Genomic DNA, 22,048 nt, shown 5'->3' with positions numbered 1-22,048 from the left:
AATGTTTAGCAATCAGTTGTGTTTCTTTTTTCATGAATCACAATTATCAATTTTGTTTTATTTTTAGGCATAATGTCCTTTCCCTATTTTTCTCTTAGTATGTTCATCTCTTGCTCACTGGCCTTCAAAACTATTAATGCTCTTGAAGGCATAAATGGCAAGCATTTAAAAAAATTACTCTAGGGAATTCGCTGGTGGTCCAGTGGTTAGGACTTGGCACTTGCACTGTCAGGGCCCGGGTTCAATCCCTGGTTGGGGAACTAAGATTCTGGAAGCCTTGTGGCCCAGCCAAAAATAAATAAATAAAAATTTAAAAATTACTCTATCATAAATATTGAAAAGCCAACCTACAGTTTTAGTTTCTCTCCTTTGTTAGTTTTTCAATATCTGTAGCCAGCAGTATTGTTGGTTTTCCCTGTATCAATTGGTTTGAGTTTCATAACCTTCAACAGGCACAGGACCTGCCCAATTATTTGCTGAATGGATGAATGAATTTCAATAACTCCCATGCACACCAACACACAGTCCTCATAGGTAAGTCAAGGAACCAGAATCTATCTCCCACATAGATGAGGTTCTTCTACATCTGATCTAACATGGTCAAGTGAGCCTCCTGTGTCTACTCCCCTTACCTAAAAGGATCTTAAGAATTACCTTTTCCAGGTAATTTATCTAGGATATGAATTATGATCCCAAAGAGAAATAAGAAGGGTCTCTAAGCACCTAAAATCCATGTCTAAAACTCAGATATTTAACTCACAGCACAGTCTGTCAGGTTTTCACTTGGAGACTATTTGCTCATAGTTTACACATAATTTGGATTAAGACTGGCATTAGTCTTCCTTCTTGCCAGAAGATTAAAAGTTAAGAGGGTTCAAAAGGCTGTTAGAGATGGGCAAACTAACTGCAGGCAGTGAGAAAAATATCTGATAGAGAGGGATGTAGTATGGTTAAGAGGTTAAGAACGCTGGCTTTAAAATCGGAGACAATATGAGCATCAACATGAATAATGACATTAATGGATTATCACCCACTGGGTACACTAAGATTCCAAGAGTCCGTATTGAAAATAAGTAAATAAGTCAATGGGAGAGAAGGGAAAGCTCTTCTTTACTGTAGAATGACAACTAATAAATGTAGAACAAATGATGAAATTAGAAAATCATTTTGCAATCATAATTATCAGGGATATTAAGGGTATGTAGCTCAGACTTCCCTGGTGGCACAGTGGTTGAGAACCCGCTTGCCGGTGTAGGGGACACGGGTTCGAGCCCTGGTCCAGGAAGATCCCACATGCCATGGAGCAACTGGGCCCATGCACCACAACTACTGAGCCTGTGCTCTGGAGCCCACAAGCCACAACTACTGAAGCCCACACGCCTGGAGCCTGTGCTCCGCAACAAGAGAAGCCACTGTGATGAGAAGCCCGCACGCTGCAACGATGAGTAGCTCCCACTTGCTGCAACTAGAGAAAGCCCGTGCACAGCAACGGAGACCCAATGCAGCCTGCCCAAATAAATAAATACATACATACATAAATAAATGCTAACGAGTACTGTGATGCTCCTAAAGAAGGTTATGGTATGCAGCACCCCCAAATTAAAAAAAAAAAAAAAAGAGTATCTAGCTCATATGACTCTGTTAGTGTATGTAATGTGCTTTGTACAGTGCCTGACATATAATAAGTGCTCAAAGAACATTAGTTATCATTCATTACTATGTACCTGACCCTGTAGCTGGGCTGTGGGAAAGTCAAGAGAAGTTTGAACTAAGACACAAATTGGGAAGACAGCATGACATTTTATAACAAGTATAGGGAGACCTGGGTTCAAATCAAAGCTCTATCATTTACTGACTGTGATCTTAGACAAGTTACTATACCTCTGGGACTCCACTTCCTTACTGGAATAACAGATAATGATGCCTCCCTTGTAGGTTATAAGTATGTAAAACTCCACAGTGCCTGGCACATCAAAGGAGATCCACAAATATGAGCTCTCTTCTCTGTGTCCATATAATCTTAGTGATAATAACATGAATCTGGGCTGAAGTGGGCTCTAGATCTATACCTAATCACCCCCAGGACTCATGTTGGCATAGCCCTGTGTTAAGAAGGCAGCTCTTCTAGTCACGTACCACAATGTTCACTGCAGCACTATTTACAATAGCCAGGACATGGAAGCAACCTAAAAGTCCATTGACAGATGAATGGATAAAGAAGATGTGGCACATATATACAATGGAATATTACTCAGCCATAAAAAGAAACGAAATTGAGTTATTTGTAGTGAGGTGGATGGACCTAGAGTCTGTCATACAGAGTGAAGTAAGTCAGAAAGAGAAAAACAAATACCGTATGCTAACATATATATATGGAATCTAAAAAAAAAAAAAGGGTTCTGAAGAACCTAGGGGCAGGACAGGAATAAAGACGCAGACGTAGAGAATGGACTTGAGGACATGGGGAGGGGGAAGGGTAAGCTGGGACGAAGTGAGAGAGTGGCATGGACATATATACACTACCAAATGTAAAATAGCTAGCTAGTGGGAAGCAGCCGCATAGCACAGGGAGATCAGCTCGGTGCTTGGTGACCACCTAGAGGGGTGGGATAGGGAGGGTGGGAGGGAGATGCAAGAGTGAGGGGATATGGGGATATATGTATACGTATAGCTGATTCACTTTGTGATACAGCAGAAACTAACACACCATTGTAAAGCAATTATACTCCAATAAAGATGTTTTGAAAAAAAAAAGGCAGCTCTTCTATATTCTGCACAAGTTGGCTTGTTTTAAAATCTAAGCGAGAAGGGTTTGTCGATCTAAACTCAAAGGGACATAATTTGGTTAATCCTCAGCTGCTGTTTCCAATCACCATCCAATCACACCCCCTCCCATGGCAAGCTGTCCCTCCAGGCAGCTAGTGTCACTAACTGTGCTACCTGGGCCTCTCCAGGTTCCTGAGTATTGATTCCATCTGTCCAATTTGCAGGCTGCAAGACGTGTCCAAGCAACCAAGTATGCTGCCCTTCGCCCCAAAGGGCAGACAGTGGTCTGGCAGGATGGGGAGAGGAAAGTGACTAGGCTAAGCCCTGGGGCTGCTAACCCAATCAAAAGGAATGGGCAATTCACTTCACAAACTTGGAGGACAAAGAGGGTGAGCATCCAAGCTAGTGACTCATTCTGCAATCGTGGAGAAGATTCCTTTCACTTTTAATTAACTCAAAAGGCAGCAGCCCCACTGTGGGGTATACCTAGGACTAGAGGAACTGTGGCTGCTCAGTGGCCAAGAGTGGCACCAAACACCTTACCAGATAGCTAGTAAGCTTTTTGCCCAAGAGCTATCTCATACTTAAAAAGCGTCTAACCCAGAGTTCCACAGGGATCAGGCCCTTTTTGGAGAAGCCAGCCCAGATCAGGCTAAAGGACTACATGACTATGGTTAGCTCTGATGATGAAAAGAACTTCGTGGACCAATGGGATGTAGGAGGGCAGAAACAGGGTAGGAGGCTAGCCAGGTAAGAGAAAGCTAAGGCAAGGCTGGTGAGAACAGGCTTAGCAGCAAGCCAGGCCCAGGGAGTGTCAAGAAGTTCATAGTCAAAACAGAGCCAAGGGCCAGAGACCCGGCAGCAGAGACATGAGGCAGAAAGTAAAAAGCCAGGTCAGATGTCAAGGACTAGAGGCAGAGGGAAACAGCAGACCACAAAACAAGTAAGCAACCAGAAACCAAGGAACACACTGGTATCAGAGGTCAAGACAAGGCAAAAGAAGCAGACACCAGGGGCAGCAGTGAGGAGACTTCGCAAATGAAGAGATTTCTGCCTCTTTGACATTTTTTGCTGAAGCAGAAACAAATCCAATTCAGAACTGTATCTGGGAGAAGGTGACGTACACAAGATGGTGAGTTGGCCCACCTGGCTGACAAGGGGACTACAGGATCTGACGGCACAAAGGGAGGCAGGTACTGCTATCCGAGGTGATCCACCAAAGAACAACTAGAGCCGCCCCTCTGTTCTGGCGTCGGCATACTGGCTGTCACTTGGGAGGTTTGGGTTTAGGTATCACTATCTTAAATTGGAGTAGCTGGTGCTAAATGGGCAGTGAAGTATATGGGCTAGGCCTTCATGGTCTTAATAGCTGGATTAAAGGGGACAGAGTACACCATCCCACTCACTTATGTTTTTCTATAACACACTCAAAGGAACTATGCTGACTACTCCAGAGGTTCTCACTGGGCAAAGGCTTACAAACATCAGCAATTCTCCCAGCCACCTCAGGACCTGGCCTCTGGTGGTCTGTGGAAAGATATGCCTACCAATGTCAGTATCAACCTCAAAGGCTAGAGATAATCTCCAGATACCCTACTTCCAATACTAATCTGGAGAGTCAGAGAATGTCTACAGCCCAGGAGGATGGGGGTTTAGAGTTGGCCTTTAGTGACTTGGCTCTGGTAGCAGTACTTGCCTTCCTGTGTGTCCATCAGAATCTACTCTGGTCTTATCTCTGCCCAAGTGAGCTGACTCACCAAAAAGACTGGGCTTTGTGAATACTGAAGGTGAAGGTTGTGAGGGATAGTATCCAGCTGACAGGTTGGCAGAGAAGCAGCAATAGGGCAGAGCTAGCCAGGCCAGGGATGGGGGGCACTGCAGGCCTGGAAATCTGGCTATCAGAAATGGTCAGGTCTTAAAGATTGGCCTTAGGTAGGGAGCAGAACGCAGGTACACAGCCCGAGACCTTGGTAAGAGTTACACATGTGAGTAGGAGTGGTGAGCTCTGAGCCTAGGCTGAGAGCTGTTTTCTTTCTGCTTACTTTACTGCCTGCTGATACAAGTATCTATTTTCTCAAGGGTACAGTAGGGCTAAGTAGGAGGAAGATAGCAGTCTAATAATAAGAGCTAGCATTTGTATATACCTCCTACATGCTAGGCACTATTTTAAATACTTTATATATACTAACATCTAATCTTCACAACAACCCTATGAGGGAGGTTAAACAGAAACTGAGGGATAAGTAACTTGTCCAAGGTCACTCAGCTGTAAGGAGCAGAGGTGGGATTCAACCCAGGGCAGTCTGGCTACCAAGCCCATGTCCTTATCACTCTGCTACATGGCCTCTCACTTCCCTGTGTTGACTCCCAGGTAGCTAACAGTCTGTAGAAGCACTTCGCCTCAACTCAAGTTTTAGCAAACAAGGCTAGGATCAGGAAGCCCAACAGAAAAATGAGGCAAGGATATGAACAGTTAATGCCCAGAGGAGGAAAAAAACAAACAAACAAGATGATTAAGTATATGAAGAGATCCTCAAGCTTGTGTGTGATTAGAGAAAGGAAAAATTTTAAAAATGAGATAGCATTTTATTGGGAATTTGGGATTGACATGTACACACTGCTATATTTAAAAGAGATAACCAACAAGGACTTACTGTAAATTAATTAATTAATTTTAAAAAATGAGATAGAACTTGAAGTTAACACACTGGCAAAAAGTGAGAAAGCTGAAAAATGCCCAGTGTTGGTGAAGACATGGGGATCTCAGATTCTTCATGCACTGCCAGGGGACAGACTGGTGCAGCCATTCTGGAAGCCAATCTTGTAATATTTGTCATGTTAAAGTACCTTACCCTATGACCCAGCACTTTGCTCCTGAGGATATGTATCTCAGAGAGATTCTTACACAGGTCTATACAGGGCAACATGGGAGATGTTCACCACATATTTTGTGGCAGTGGGGAGTTGCAGGCAATCAAGTGTCCATCACTGGGGGAACAAGTTAAGTTAAATGTGGTAGACACATGCTATGAAACATGATGCAGCAGTCAGAAGCAACAGGCTGGATACACGTGCAGCAACATGAATAGATGATTTTTAAAAAGGGGTTGATTCCCTGCCACCTACTATTATTCATTAATTGAACTTGACCATCTGTTCTAAAAATTTATTCCTTCAGGGAGTCAATCAATTGCAGAACTCTAATTCCCATGCTGATCTAGTGATCTTGGGGGCTGAAGAATTAAGGACCCAGTGAAAACAATGAACTCCCCGAAGTACACCAAAGGCCATCACATATGCCCCTCCTACTGGTTCAACTGGTTAGTGCTCATTCACCTTCAGGGCTCCTCAGTGACATAGTCACCAAGTCAACTGAGGCTTCTCTGACTCCCAGCCCGGGTCCACACCCTTCCTCTTTGCACAGAATCCAGTACCTACTCCTGTGGAAGGTGACCCTCACCATGTTATATCGTGATTGCCTGTCTACTTTTACTTGCCTTTCCCAGTAGATCACGGGACAAGAGCCATGTCTCAACCTTCTTTCCCAGCTCCTTGCCCGGTGCCTGGATCACAATAAGTGGTCAATAGATGCTTTCTGAATGACTGTATGAAAAAATGAAGAATGAATAAATGAAATAATTATTTTATTGGGTGAGAAAGGTGGAAGGTAACTGTCTCAGCCCTGCCCAGCCTTCCCCCACCTGAGGGTCCGAACTGGGCTGCAGGCAGCTTAGCTGTGGAAAACTTCCATCTTCCTCTCCTGAGCACTAGGCCCTTCCTGCCCTCCACCAGGCAGTTCCCAAAAAAGCTGAGGAAAAGAACGGGAGGGTGGTCCCTAAGAAGCAGCTCCTGGGACTCAGAGAACTCCCTTTGGAGCAACAGCCCCCACCAGGCAAGTTTTAACTTGCCGATCAGGTTTGTAATTAGATTAGATGTGGGAGCACACGAAGGAAGTTGGCTCACATGGACCTTGATGAGCTCCTGCTTTCAGGACGGTGGGGCGTCACAATGCACAGGAGGACAGTTACATCGATTGGCTTTCTCCTCTCAGTGGCCGGAGGGGCTTTGGGTCATCACATTGTTTAGGAAAGAAGGAGGAAACCTGTGGTGTGAGCTGAGGCCTAAGCTGGGCGAGGCGCATGTCAAAGACGGCTGGCGAGCAGCTGGAGTTGGTGAAGCAAGAAGGGCAGTGATCCCAGCTCCAGGTCGTCCCCACACAATGTGGAGCTTCAGAAGAAGCTCCTCCGACTCCTCCTCCCCTCTACCCCCCACATCCAAGCACAGGGTCACTGTGTCCCAAGGAAAAGACAAAGAGTTGACCTATTCTCAACCCAGAGCACACCTCGATGAGGGGAGAAAGCAAAGAGGTCACAGGTCAGGAGGTTTGCTGGAAAGTCAAATGAGCTATGGATCATTCAGTCTGCTGGTTGGTCTACAGGCGGTCAGGAAAGCGGGGTGGCCCGACCAAAGGCACTGGCCTGTGTTGAATCTAGAGGTCCTGTGGTGTGGAGACATGAGCTTGGTGGGGGGAAGGATGGGAAGGCAGTTTTCTTTTCTTTTTTGGGGGGTGGGGTGCAGTTTTCTTTTTAAAGCCAGCTTCCTTGGGAAACAAACTAAAGATTAGGGAGGAAGCAAGGTACCTGTGTAGAAAATGTGCCCCAGTTTCCTCGAATGAGGATGTTATTTTGTTTACTTCCCTCAAAAGGTAAAGATCAATAATCATAATAAAGCAGCCACGGTGGGTTGAGCACTTTACATTTACTATTCCAGATCCTTATAACCACTTGCAATGAGGTAGTAGTCAATTTTACAAATGAATAAACTGAGGCTCAGCGAGATAACATGAGTTATCCAAGTATACACATTAAATAAGCACAGGAATCACGATTCAAATCCATGTATCTGTCTGGGGCCAAACCCAGTGCACCTGCCCCTAAACCACACTGGTTCTCACCTATCTGACCATCCATTAGTCTGTCATAATATCCCATAGTCGCTGGGCCCTTACTATGTACCAGGGACAGTGATATTTTCAGATGGTCATAACAGCTAGCTGGGATAAGAGGGAGTCTGATTCAGAGGGACAAGGGTCAAAATCAGTAGAGGGCTCAGACCAGGTGAGATAATTTGGGCAAGGCTTAAGGAAGGCATGGCATGTTAAGCAGAGGGCCAAGGAATCGAGATTACCCATCACAGGATTTCCAGGACAATCCCAATTTCATATCGTTAGCCTAGTTCTAAATACACTTCCATGTCTTTCAATCTGTGGTTCATAACACACAGTCACCAAACCGATGGGGCAGTGTGGTCAAGCCCTGGTTATTAGGGATTCTTTCCACAGTATAGGTTAGACTAGGCTCTCTCTAGGCAAATGATCCATAAGACCATGTTGGGGCTGGTACATCTCCTAGACGTACTATGCACTAGGCATTGCACTAAGCAGTCTTATATGCATGTTAATCTTCGCAACCACCCTATGCTGAGGCAGATGCTATTATTGTTCCTACTTTGCAGATGAGGAAACAGCTGTTAAGAGGTAGAGCTAGGTTTTAAACTCAGGCCCTCTTTCCAGAGCTCTTGTTCCTCACCACTCTGCCACACACAACTAGACTGTGCTCCCCAAAGTAAGGACTGTGCCTGGCCATCTGTTCCCTTGCACATAGGCCGCAGTAACGGGCCAGTAAATATTTGTTGAATCAATTCACTTCTAAGGCCTTAACACTGCGCTGTTGATGCACACATTGAGTTTTCAGTCAGCTCCTGGGCTTTACTTGCTAGTATTGCTAAATTGGGTCTCCTTGGATTTTACAGTTGGTTTTTTTTTTGTTTTTTTTTTTTAATGAATTGACATGTTTTTATTTATTTATTTTTTTTTATTTTTGGCTGTGTTGGGTCTTCGTTTCTGTGCGAGGGCTTTCTCTAGTTGCGGCAAGCGGGGGCCACTCTTCGTCGCGGTGCGCGGGTCTCTCACCGTCGTGGCCTCTCCTGTTGCGGAGCACAGGCTCCAGACACGCAGGCTCAGCAGTTGTGGCTCACGGGCCTAGTTGCTCCGTGGCATGTGGGATCTTCCCAGACCAGGGCTCGAACCCGTGTTCCCCTGCATTAGCAGGCAGATTCTCAACCACTGCGCCACCAGGGAAGCCCTGGTTTTTGGTTTTAATTGTAGACTGAAACACTTGTCCCTATTAATTTTTATCACCACAGATTTAACCATTGCTCTAGCCCACTGAGTTCTTTTTTCACATCCCTGACTCTTTCACCTAACATATCAACTACCTCTAAGCTTCATTTAATCTGCCCATTTGGTTGGCATTTATCAATGGTCTCACTAGAATCAGTGATATGACTAGTGAATAGGACAGACCCCTGTGGCTCACCAGTACAGTCTGCTTTCCAGTCTGATATCCATTCATATATAAACAATGAACCAGATCATTCACCATTCATTAGTTTGACCAAACTATTTGCCACATCATATTTTATTCATGTGGATATCATGAGAGACAGCCAAATACCTTGCTGCAACCCAGACACACCTACCATATTTACTGTATATTCCTGACCCACCAAGCTGGCACCCCTATTTAAATAAGCACAGAGTGGGTCTGATGTCTTTAAAGAGGAGGTGCAGGAGTGGACCATACCACAGTCCCTAGAAATGGAACACCCTTCCCCAGGCTGCTGAACTGGATGAGCACTGGATGCTCTTTTCATCCCAGCTGATCTTCTCCATGAAGACAGCACTGAACACAGAACCCCAGGATGGGATATAGCGCTGGAGAAGGGGGTGGGTACCCTGAGACTGTCAGTTTAGGCAAATGAGCTGACATCACTTTCCAGGGAGCAGTGTCTGGGTGGCCTGAGGTCAAGGCATGTGTCTGCCAAACTAGAAACGGGTGCATGCTGGAATTGGAATATCATTACTACGAAACAGGATTATCTTGAGCAATGATTCTAAATGGGATTAGAAATGACTCTTTGTTACTCAGAGATAATCAACCACAGCAGCGGTGGGAGAGACATCAAGCTCGGCACACTTTTCTGGGGTCATGGTGCTGGCATTCCGGGCACCTGGCCAGCACGCTCACCCGCCCTTCCTTGCTGGGAAATACTGGGAACTGTTCTTCACTAGGCAGCTGCGGCCACCTGGGACGAGAGCAAGCTCCACATCAAAGTGCCCTGCTTTGGGGTCCCATGTTCTAGGCCCAGCTTCTTAGATGAAAAGGAGTGGAAAAAGAATCTCCAAAGCCCTACTGCTTCTGCATCACCCATCAGATACTGGTGAGAGGCAAGTAATACCCCCACCTCCATCAAAGATGGGCTTACCTGAAGGAAATTCACTAACTTCCTGAGGTCACCAATCAGCAGCAGCAGTGTTAGTCATAATAATAATTAAGAGACTACCACTACTACTATACTACTATTAACTAAAGTAGCAAACTCTTATCAAGTGCTTACTATGTGGCAGGCATTATTCTAAACACTTTACATATATGTACACATTTAAAGTAGCTCAGCTTATTATCTCCATTTTATGGCTGAAGAAACAATCACAGATAAGTGAAAGAACTTGCCAAGGTAGATGACTAGTAAGAGGAAGAGACAGCTTGGATGTGAATCCAGGTCATCCAGCTCTAGAGCTCACAGCTCTACCACATGCTAGACAGTTACAGCCTGAGAGGACCATGGTCCGTGCTGGATAAGGCCTTTCCTTTACCCTCACTGGTCTCCAGACCCTGCCAGTGCCCCCTACTAACTCTGGTACATCCCTACTTTCTTACTTTTAGGAGCCTATGCTCACAGTGGTGCTTATTCCAGAAATGCTGTCTTCCTACTCTCCACCTCTACCAACCAAAATCCTGTCCGTCTTTCAAGGCCCACCTCACGTGAAAGGGCCTCCTTTCATGATTAACCCCCACCCCAGCACTCTAGGCTGGTCTTCTCTGGGTACTGACCACATTCTGCCTCAATCTACCGTTAAAAGGAGGCTTGTTTTATCCTTCTTCTGACAGCTTTTTTGAAGACAAGGAGAGTAGTTTGTCGGTTTTTAGATTTCTCAAAAAATCATCCAGCACATAGTGGGTCATCAAGAAACCCTGCCTGAATTGACTTGACTCCTGGTCTTGGCACCCCCTGATTCATTGCATGGCTTTGCTCCCTGCATCTTCCCTACCCAGGTAGTATAGTCCAGTGGAGAGAATAAGGGTTTGGGGTTCAGAGGGACCTGACTTCAAATCCTGGCTCCCCTTTCACTTACTGGACAACCTTAGGCATCTCTGAGCTTCATTTTCCCTATCTGTAAAATAGGGATAATAATCCCCCCATTTTAGGATTGCAGTGAGGATTAGGGCCAACATGGGAAGTATTCGACATGGCCCTGGCACACAGAAGACACCCAATCAACCACAGCCATCATCATCGCTATAGTCAGGAGATCAGATAGCACAAAGCCAGCCTCCTCGGGCCGAAGAAAGCACCACTCTGCAGCAAGCAGCCAGGCTGAGAACAGGCTGGGGACCTTGGGAAGAGACTGTAGGCCTCCAAAGCAGGATAGACCTCCATGTTGTCAGGCCCCCTGGTACCTACATTAAAGCACAGGTACTGGGGTGCTCTACCTGCTCTGCCTCTGGCCAGCCAGCAAGGAAGAAGAGCCTCCCATGGAGGCTGACCCAGTCCAGCTGCAAGAGAAGCATCAGCTCTTTGCTCTAAGAACACCTGTGGAGCTGTCGGCCACACAGAGAGGCCTGTAAAACCTCTCCTGCAGGTCAGCGATCTGGCTTGGGTTGCTGGGTTCTTAAAGCTAGGATTTAATGCCCCCCCTCCCCTTAGTAAGGTGGAGGGAAAATAAGCAAATGCTAAAAATAAATGACTGCTATGAGAGGGAATTAAATGGTCTTCAGTCAAGGATGGCGGCATTTTAAAATTAACAAAGCCCAGGTACCACATCCAGGAAGGCCTTGGCAAATGCGTGTTATCCACTCATTAGCTCAGCTCCTCAGGGACCCCAGCCAAGCAGGGAAGGCAGTGCCGGGAAGCAGTCCTTCCGATGCTGATGAAATGCACTCCAGGAGAAAAAGCAGGAGGGAGGGAGACTCTTGTGGGGAATTTCAAACAGTTCTGCTGGAGCTTCCTTCTCTGCCTGGCAGTCTCACCTTCTCTGAGGCAGGGGCTTTCAAGGCAACCAGCAAGCCCAAGTGGACTCAAATCTGAACCTCCCCCCACCACCCCACTGTTTCAGGATCTTTGGTTCCTGAAGCACCACAATGGCCATACTATTTAGGTGGTCCTCCCTGCATGGCAGTCCAGGGACAAGGAACCCAAGAATAATGTGGGATGAGAGGCAAGCTCCCAGTCCTGAACCCTGCATCTTCTCCTCACTATAAAGAACCATATGACACTTTGTGAGCCCACTGTATACCACCCATAAGGTGAATTTATCACTATTCATCAGTAACTCTACTTCATGACATCACGAACCGTGTGAATCCACAAATCTTTATTCTCTACTAACAATCAGAATACATAGTACTCCAATGTAAGATACCATCAACTATAAGAATTCAAAACATTCCAGGTGACCATAAACAGTATGAATTCATTTTAACACTACTAACAGGAATTCTCAGTACACCAAAGGTCACAATTAACAGTGAAAATATAGAGAGAGATGGTGGTTTTTTGAAAACTTTTTAAAAGTCTGTTTATTGAAGTATCATTTATGCACAGTAAAATTCATCCTTTTAAGCTGTACAGTTTGATGAGTTCTATGACCACCACTATAATCAACACTTAGATTATTTCCATCACCCCAAAAGTTCCGTCGGGCCCTTCCTCCCACTCCTAAACCCTAGCAGTCACTAACCTGATTTCTGTCCCTATAGTACTGCTTTTTCCAGACTGTCATATAAATGGAATTATACAGCAGGTAGCTTTTCATGTCTGGCTTTAACTTAGCATAAGGCTTTAAAGATTTGACCATGTTGTTACCTGTACAAGAAGTTTGTTCTTTTTTTAGTGCTGAGTAGTCCACTGTATGGATGTACCATAATTTGTCCATTCACTAGATGATGGACATTTGGGTGATTTCAAGTTTTTGGTGATTATGAATAAAGATACTATAAATTTTGCATACAGGTCTTGTTGTAGATGTATGTTTTTATTTCTCATGGACAAATATCTAGGAGTTGGTATTGCTGGGCTGTATGATAAATGTATGTTTTACCTTTATAAGAAACTGCTGAAGTGTTTTCCAAAGTGGCTATACCATTATGCATTCCTATCAGTAGGGATGACAACTGTTCTGCATCCTTATCAGCACTTGGTATTGTCAGTTTTAAAAATTTTGGCCATTGGAATAGGTGTGTAGTGGTATCTCATTGCGATTTTAACTTGCATTCCCCTAAATGCTGAGTATCTTTCATGTGTTTATTTGCCATCAATCTCTTCTTTGGTGAAGTGTCTGCTCAAATCTTTTGCCTATTTTTTAAAAATTGGGCTATCAGGACTTCCCTGGTGGCGCAGTGGTTAAGAATCCGCCTGCCAATGCAAGGGACATGGATTCGATCCCTGGTCTGGGAAGATCCCACATGCCATGGAGCAACTAAGCCCCTGCACCACAACTACTGAGCCTGCGCTCTAGCGCCTGTGAGCCACAACTACTGAGCCCGCGTGCCACAACTACTGAAGCCTGTGCGCCTAGAGCCCATGCTCCACAAGAGAAGCCACCACAATGAGAAGCCCGCGCACCACAACAAAGAGTAGCCCCCGCTCGCCGCAACTAGAGAAACCTGCGCGCAGCAACGAAGACCCAATGCAGCCAAAAATTAATAAATAAATTTATTTAAGAAAAAAAAATTGGGCTACCTTTTTATTACTGATTTGTAAGAGTTCTTTATATCTTCTGGATACTATTCTTTTATCAGATGTGTTCTGACAGCTTCTTTTTTGAGGAATTAGAATTCATACCATTTTTCTTCCAAACCACTATCCCCTGCATATACATGCTGATGAAGAAAACAGGACAGACTTAAACTTTCAATTTACAAATACCTTAGTGTCATTGGACAAAGGGTCAAGCAGTACTTAGTACCTGTTAAAACTCATGAGACTATTTTTACCTCCATGATGAGCGTCCAACCACCATTAGGCTTTAAAGAAAGCTACATCTGGAGAAATGGCTGTCCTATAAACAGCTTTTGCCCCCCAGGCTCTGCACCTCCCAAAGCTCTGTTCTGGTCTGCCAGGCTCTTGGAATGGTCAACAGTCGTCACACTCCATTGCTGGCCATTGTCCACTGGGAAAGGTAGGAGGCTCCCAATCCACCCCTCAGTGAAAGAGCAAACAGTGGGGCCTGTGGCTGCCTGGACATCAAAGTAGAGCAAACAGGCCTGGCAGGCCCTGCCTCTCCGCCTACACATCCTGCAAATGCCATCTGAAGGAGCATCCCTGAGGGGGTCATGACTTTCAGCTTGTCACAGCACACATCAAAGTTTGCACCACACACGAACTGGGTGCATGGGTTCGAATCAAGTTGCCCAAGAGCGGATACTCAGCCATTGTGTCCAGTTTTAATCCCGTGTTTTCCCAAGTAATTAAGCCTTCTTGCTTATGAACTTGTGACTAAGTAAAGCATCACTGAGAGGTTGTAACATCAAAGTGCCTTCCACCGTCTGTCCATGTTTAGTAAAACTGGATTTCTTTCCCTTCTTAAAGAAAAACTAATTGAATTTAGCTGAAGGCTGGGTATATTTGCACGAGCCAGTAGAGGCTGTGCTAAGTCACAGTGGTCATTCTGGGACCCTGTGGCTTAGCGTTTAGCTGGGCTGGGTCAGAGTGCAACACGGAATGAGGCACCCAGACTCAGGCTAAACAAGTGCCTGTGGCATGAGGCTTATGGAGGGCTCACTGTGGAGAAGGGGCCAGCCCCCGCCAACTACTCCTCAAGTCAACACTACACCCAAGCTGTTACTAGGCTGGCCAAAGGACTGTCCTAGCAGAATGTTGGTAAATCTTTGGCAGGAGGGCTACTGAAGACAATGGCCATCACAGTGCTCGAGTCCTTGATGTCAGCAGTCCAAGTAAGCTTCTTAAGGCAAAGGCTGTGATGCTTACTTAGTATCTGAATCCCCTTTAGCCTAGCATATCAGCACCTGACACAGTCTAGTTTTTAAAACAGTCTGCTGGATGCATAACATGATAACATAAAGGTATGTCAGCACAAAGTTCCTCTCTCCTGAAGAACCAAAACTCTCTGTATCCCTTTTTTGCCCTACTTGTCAGGAAACTTCAAATTAAATTCATACTCGATTCCACTAATTACCTGATTTACAGTGAGTACAGCCTGGTCCCATTTATGTAAAATTAGACACATAGATATAGATATAGATATCGTGATCAATCTCTAGGTAGAGGGGATTCAGTTGACGGCTACTTTCTTCTCTATATTTTTTTTACAAAAACAATAAACCTATTTTTGGAAAAGAAAATCTCTAGTTCAATCCTGATAGAATTATCTTTCCTTTTACCAATATGATTTCTGATCTTGATCCAGTTTTAACTCTCCTGTGTACATTTATATTTGTATTTTGATTTAAGTCACCTTAAACCCTTTTTGTAAATAAAAGGAGGTAATAAATTATAAATAAGTTCCCATGCATATTTTTAACATTTTGTTCTATAACACTGTATTTTCTGTTCAAAATTAAACAAAATAGCACTCTTTACTATTCAAAATTAAATAAAATAATAAATACATATATAAATAAAGGTTCACAAGAAGATAATCTCCTTAAGTATAGAGACTATTGTGTTCATATCCCCAAGGGCTTAACACATTAAGCAGCCAGGCACTAAAGGCAGTTGAGGGTGAAATGACTGGGCTTCGCTCAGGATATCTCCTTTGAGCTTGTGGGCTGCCAACATTCTAAAGGAGGTGAAGGTTCTCTACTTTCAGCCTTGAATCACGGGCTGCTGTCCCTCTACTAGCCCTTGATCCAAATCCATTTCAAAGGTGGTGGCATTTCAGGCCTGGCCAGTATGATTCCAGAAGGGTTTGGTGACTGATGAGATGAGAATCAGCACACTTCTAATACAGAAAAACTTATTGGCAGATTGTGCTGGGATGGACACGATAATCCTTCAAGACCACTCCCATGGCACCTTACCAATGAGGCCTACCCACCCTGAGCAGTGTACTCCTGGCATTCCCTTTTACCAGATTCTACTTTTCCTTTTTTTCCATTAGCACTTCTTATCTTCTAATATATAGTTTACTTATGCATTGTATTTATTGTTTATTGTCTGTCCCTGCCTCTCTCTACCCAGGGACCACCACTTGTACAGAAATAAGCTCTCTGAGGATAGGGATATTTGTCTGTCAAGAACAGTGCCTGGCTAACAGTAGGTGCCAAACAATTTTTGTGATATGAATAAATAAATCCAACCTGAGAGTATGCTACTTTCTATAAAAATCTGTCCTCACTGGGTACCGGAAGGAAGAGGAGGGCACAAAATAGAAGCTTAAAACACCAATAATTAGTCCTAGGAACCGAGTAAATACAAGCCAACACTCTCACTTTGCTCATTGAGCATCACTGATTTGCTAATGGCCCTGGATAAAGACAGAGCAATCAGTTAAACCAACAACTCATTAGATTCAGAGAGAATTGTCCTCAAAGGCACATCTACTAGCTATGTGCTCACTGATTGGCAGTACTCTTAAGTATAGTGTTAATTCCTATTCTGTCTCAACGCTGATAAAACCAAACACAGAAGGGCACATACCCCCTCCCTTTTCTCTACCACTGGTTATCTCTTGCAGATGGAGATACCTGCAAGGTGGGAAAGACTGGTGGGTGGGGGTGGAGGCAGGGGAGGGGGGTTATAAGTGGTAGAATAAGCACATGTGTGTTTGTGTGTAGAGAGGTCTAATGCGAGCAGCAGAGAATAACATCTCACCATTTGTAACCTGTAGCACATACATTATCTCATTTGATTCTCACAAGAATATAGTAAGAATCTATCTGCTCTGCTGTGAGATTCAGTCCCCTCACCCCCTCTGCTTTGATAACATCCTGTCCACACTGCTCTGATATCATTGATTACACTATACTGTTTCTCTACCTGCCTGTCTTTTCCACATTAGACCACGAGCTCTCAAGGCCTCTGATTCCCCAGTGGTTAACATAGAGCCTGGTTCAGAGTAGATATCTACCAAATGTTTGCAGAAATAGTTGATTTCAGGTGAAGAAACAAGGTGTTCATAGAATTTTGAAATTCAACTAAGGGTCAGAGCCAGGACTGGATTCCAGGCTCTCAATTGTAGAAGCAATTTACATTAATTTTTCTTTTAAAGACTATGTGCTTAGAGCTAAAGAGGCAAATAAGGAGACAGAGTGCTGAGATCAAGTTCACGACAGAGTAGCAGAGAAGAGAGAACTATCTCAGTACAGCTGAGTCTCTCAGCCAGTCTGAGGCAGTGCCACCCCGACATTATAAAATACCTGTTTGGTTGATTTCCACCACATTTATGACCCTCCCAAAGGTGGCCAGTACTGGCAGATAAAATCCTTAAAGATCTGCTTGAAGGGAAAATGAAAATTTGCACCTCCCACTATCAATGTCAGTGGCTGTTACTAAAGCACCCAGTCTGCCTTCTTTGAAAGCATCTCTTTTTGCTCTTTTTCAATCAATTCTTTTGCACAATCACAGCTAGAGACTGCGATGTAATGGCAGCATCCAGCCCAAGCCCGGGATCTGGCAGTGGGAGGCAGCAGTGAGGTACAGTAAAATACACAAACTCTGCAGGCAGTCAGACCAGGTTCTAAATCCTATCTGTGTGACCTTAGACAAATCACCTTACCTCTTTGGGCTTCAGTTTTCTCAGCTGCAAAATGAAAAATAATAATATATATCTTGTGGGTGGTTGTAAGAAGTAGAGATAACTCTATACAAAGTAGACTGTTTCAATCTTTACACAACAGTTGCATGCTGGGGGAATGGGGAAGCGTGTAGGAAAACAGCAGGGCCTCCAATGAGAGGGAAGGAACGCCCCCACCTTCCCTAGTTTCTACCAGAACTTCCAAAGGAACAGCCCAATGGAGCCCTTGCTGGGGACAGTGACTGCAGACTGCTCAACATGGATAATGATAACGGAATCATGATGATAACTTGCACATGTACACTTAAACACTTACAACAGGCTTTCAAACATTTTGTTGCTTCAATAAAGCAAATGACTCGCCTAAGGTCACAAAGTCAATGAATGATGGAGCTGTGATCCAGAGCTACATCTTTCCTCTCCACATCTCCTATACTTTCCATTGCACCAGGTGTTGACCAGTACCTTAGGCTAAGTCCATTTCCCTGACTTTCGAGAAGAGAGCAGGGAGACAGGCAAGGGTGGGAGAGGGTTCAGGATCGTGGTCTGCAGAGCTCTGGCAAAGGGAGCCCCATGTGGAAGGAGATCTCTCACCTGTCGTTTCGGTTGATGGCTGCCACCATGAGTGCTGTCCAGCCAAGTCTGTGCCTTGCATTGACATCAGCACCTTCCGACAACAGCCTAGAAAGAGAGAGAAATATTTTCAGTGTATGGCTTATCATGGACATAAGAGTGGAAGAAATGAAAAATCAATAAACAGGGAGGCTAGATGAATTTGGAAATAGTTATAGGGCTTTGAGAACTAAATACCCATCCCAGCTCCTCTGGCCACTCTCCCTTGACCCCAGGCTTCTCTTACCTCTCTCCCTCTTCCCTTAAATGAGTCTGCCTCTGCTGTCATTCTCCCAGCCTACTGAGGAAAGAATGTGCCTTCCCCTCTGTCCAGAATGCTCTCTCCCTGCCTCTCTGCCTATTCTAAACCTACTTTCATACAATGAGATACAACCCTGGCTTGAGGACTCTCTCCCAAGTAGGCTTTCCTGACTCATCCAGTCCACAGATCTCTCCTCCTTCCTTAGAATTTCCCCATGCTTAGCACCAAATGCCCAATGACACTTCTCATCTATGTAGCTCCCGGTTTACAGAAGAATCCCACTTCTCAAGTTTATCTGTATGGTCGCTGTTTGGAAATTGGAACTCTGAATGCAAGGGAAGATGGAAAGAATGTTAGAAATGCTAGATTAGGTTTCTAGAAAAGTCCATATGAGCCTATTTGACTCTATATGCCAGTGCCTAGCACACAGTAGGAGCTCAGTAGCTGTTAACACAAGTTTTTAAGTATACCACTAAAAGCCTGAATTCTGGGTCCCAGTAGCAGGGGGCCCTATAATGTGGGGGTGGATAGAGAGAAGGAGAGTGAAGAGAACCAACTCTTACTGCGAACCTCCTACAAGCAGGAACTGCCTCAGAACTTTACATACACACTCTCATTCACTCTTCACACAAGCTTAAGGAGCTGGTATTAATCTCCTCTTTTCATGGATGAGGTAGTAAGTTCAGCGAGGTGAAATGACTCGCTGAAGGTCACAAAGCTAGTTAAGGGGCAGTACAGTGAATGGAACCCAAGTCGATAATGGCTCTGCAGCCTGAATCCTTCTCACCTCACCAACCTTCCTCTACACTGAACCTGACTCCATGTAACATGGAAGAGAAAAGACTAAATGGACTCCAGCAAATCAGCATGACACGTGCTTGGTCCTGTGCTGAATTCTGGGATGGGGGTGTGGAGAAGACATGGGGTTTGCCCTAAGGAATTTAGTTGTGGAGGGAGGACTCAGGATAGCAGGAAACCAAAGGCTGTCGTGTGTGGTTTCCCACCATAAGTGCTGTAGGAGGCCAGGAAACAGGGAGACCAAAAGTCAAGAGTGTTTCACCAACAAGGCAGGAGCTGCTTATGAGGAATGGGCATTAGGGGGAACTGGGAAGCTGTCTACTCTTCAGTGCGTTCTAGACGAAAGGGCACTGGCAGAGTCCAGAGGCTTGGGGTTGAGTCCTAGCACCATTCTTATGCCATAATCTGTAGTAAATGCCCCTCTGGACCAAGCCAAGCCTAACCTCTGTGCTGTTGAAGTAAGCAGGTGATGAAGGCTTGGGAGGATGAAGAGACACATCATGTACTCATTCGTTCACTCAGCCTGTGCTGATGCAGGGAATGAGACAGGCACTGTCAAAGCCTGAGGGGCAGACAGACCAGCAAGCACGTCACTACACATCAGACGAGTGCTAGGAAGGGGGCCTCAAGTTGCAAATGTACAACCAGGGAACCTAACCTAGCCTTAATGACCCAGAAGGCCTCTCAGAGGAAGTGATGATAGACAGTTAGCCAGACAAAAGGGGGCAAGGGAGGGAAGGAGTGTTCCAGGCAGAGGTAAAGCCTCTCATCAGAGTAGAAGGCAGCATGGGGTATATGAGGCCCTGAAAGAGGTCTGGCACGACTCAGGCACAAAGTGCGAGGGGAAAGTGTTGAGAGAGGAGGTTGGGAAACTCTCTTCTCTCACCTCTAGTTTGAAAGGTTTCTTCTGGTCAAAGTCCTGGGCCTCTTCCTCTTACCACATACACTGTTAAGCATCCTTTATGCAGAAACAACTGTCCATAGCCAAAGATGTTAAAGAGGCTAAGAACCCTGGGGATAATTTTCTGAGACAGAAATCTCTCTTTGCACAAAACCTTCCTTTGTTTAGCAGGCCAAGTGGTGCTGTGGAGAGCGCAAGTTTCTGAGAACTCAGAGACTGGAGTCTGATTTTAACTGTGATTCTGGTTGGATGGCTTCACTTCTCTGGCCCTCAGTCTATAAGACTAGAAAATCAGGAAGGGCTGATCAGAGCTTTCTGAGGGAAAAAACTTGAACTATGCCTTGAAGAATAGGAACAATTTAGAGAAGAGGGAGGAAGTGCACGCCAGTCAAGACAAAAGACACAAGATACTATTCAGAAGCAGGGAAGGGACGAGCAAGTATACTCAGAGACCATCAGGTAGATCCATCTGTGTGACAGTTAGCAGCACAGAAACAGGCAGCTGCCAAGGTAGGCAGGGCATACCACAGGGCCTCAAAAGCCAAGCTAGGAGGCCAAGGCAGTGGGCATAAACCTTTTTTGAGCCATGGACTCCTCTGAGGATAAATCATCAAAGCTGATGATTCTTTCCAGAAAAGTGCACAGGCACACACACACTCAAAAAAAAAAAAAATCTTTCTTTACATACAATGCCCAAGGGGTTCATAGGTCCCCATGAAATCAATAGTGGACCCTAGGTTAAAAACCCAATCTAGGCCTTTCTCACCTTCTGAGATGGCCCACACTCTGTCTGTGGAGTGTGTTTGTCTCTAAATAAATCCGCTTCTTATCTATCACTTTGTCTCTCACTGAATTCTTTCTGCGATGAGACATCAAGAACCTGAGCTTCATTAAGTTCTGAAACCAGGGATGGAACCCATGCCCCCTGTGGCAGAAGCGAGAAGTCTTTAACCACTGGACCGCCAGGGAAGTCCCTCCACCTTTGTCCTTGACAAGACTATCTCACAATTCTGTAGAAGTAGAATTTGCAGAAAACTGATAGTAATGCAAACAATTTCTGTCCAGAGAAATACAAATTGTATCTAGTAAAATGCAAGTAATTGTAACCCTATGAATATTGCCCAGTTTTGCATCCATTTGCAAATTTACTTCAGCATCCCTATCTGACTGTAAAGGTGGTATGTTGAGTTCCTGTCTGAACTAGTTGTAATATCTTACTGGGTCCATGAGTCAAATAAAATCTTGGACATGTGTTCACTTTAAAAAAAAAAAAAAAAAAAAAAAAAAAAAAACCCAATCTAAAGGGTTGACAAATGCCTGGCATGTGTGTGCTATGGTCCTGCCCTCCTGTATCTCAGTCAGAAATCATGAATCTCTCTCAGCAGCTCTTTCCTATGGAGCCTTTGAAAGAGCCTCAGAATCCTTCTCAACACTGGTTCCAATCAGCTACCATCAATAAGAAGTATTTCTTATTTGCCATTCCTTAGACTCTCACCATAGGCAAGTGGGGTTGTCATTGAAGGTTTTGGGCAAAAGAAATTATAGAACTAACCTAATAGCTTAAGCAGGCTGAATTTGAAAGGAGACAGAATAGAAAATGGGGACAAGGAGACCAATTTGGAGGTTGCTGTAACACAGACCAAGGGAGATGAGCTAGGGCAGGGAAATGAGAAAGTGCGCGTGAACACAAGAAACTCAGTGCAGCCAGAATCCTTTATGCCTTTAGTGGGTCAGTGACCTGTGTTCCCCTGCCTGGGCCCTGAGAATTCTAGAAGCAGCACTCCTCTGGAGGCAGTGCTGAAGAAAGAAGATTGAGATGCCTCCTCTTCCT

At 44.8% G+C, this 22,048-nt stretch overlaps 1 protein-coding gene and 1 non-coding gene across 2 annotated transcripts in view; one reads left to right on the top strand and one right to left on the bottom strand.

Annotated features, from left to right (window-relative positions):
* CLPB (ClpB family mitochondrial disaggregase) overlaps positions 1-22,048 on the bottom strand; it is a 146,394-nt gene that overhangs the window by 91,555 nt on the left and 32,791 nt on the right. Inside the window, exon 3 of the mRNA XM_061202895.1 lies at positions 18,239-18,325. Within this exon, the coding sequence (XP_061058878.1) occupies positions 18,239-18,325 (87 nt within the window). The remainder of the gene's footprint in view (positions 1-18,238; positions 18,326-22,048) is intronic.
* On the top strand, positions 189-260 carry TRNAA-UGC (transfer RNA alanine (anticodon UGC)). Its single transcript has one exon. It is a non-coding gene; the product is annotated as a tRNA-Ala (tRNA).

Source organism: Eubalaena glacialis, chromosome 10 (genome assembly GCF_028564815.1).
Source record: "Eubalaena glacialis isolate mEubGla1 chromosome 10, mEubGla1.1.hap2.+ XY, whole genome shotgun sequence".
NCBI lineage: Eukaryota > Metazoa > Chordata > Mammalia > Artiodactyla > Balaenidae > Eubalaena > Eubalaena glacialis.
This window is presented reverse-complemented; position numbering and strand designations above follow the sequence as displayed.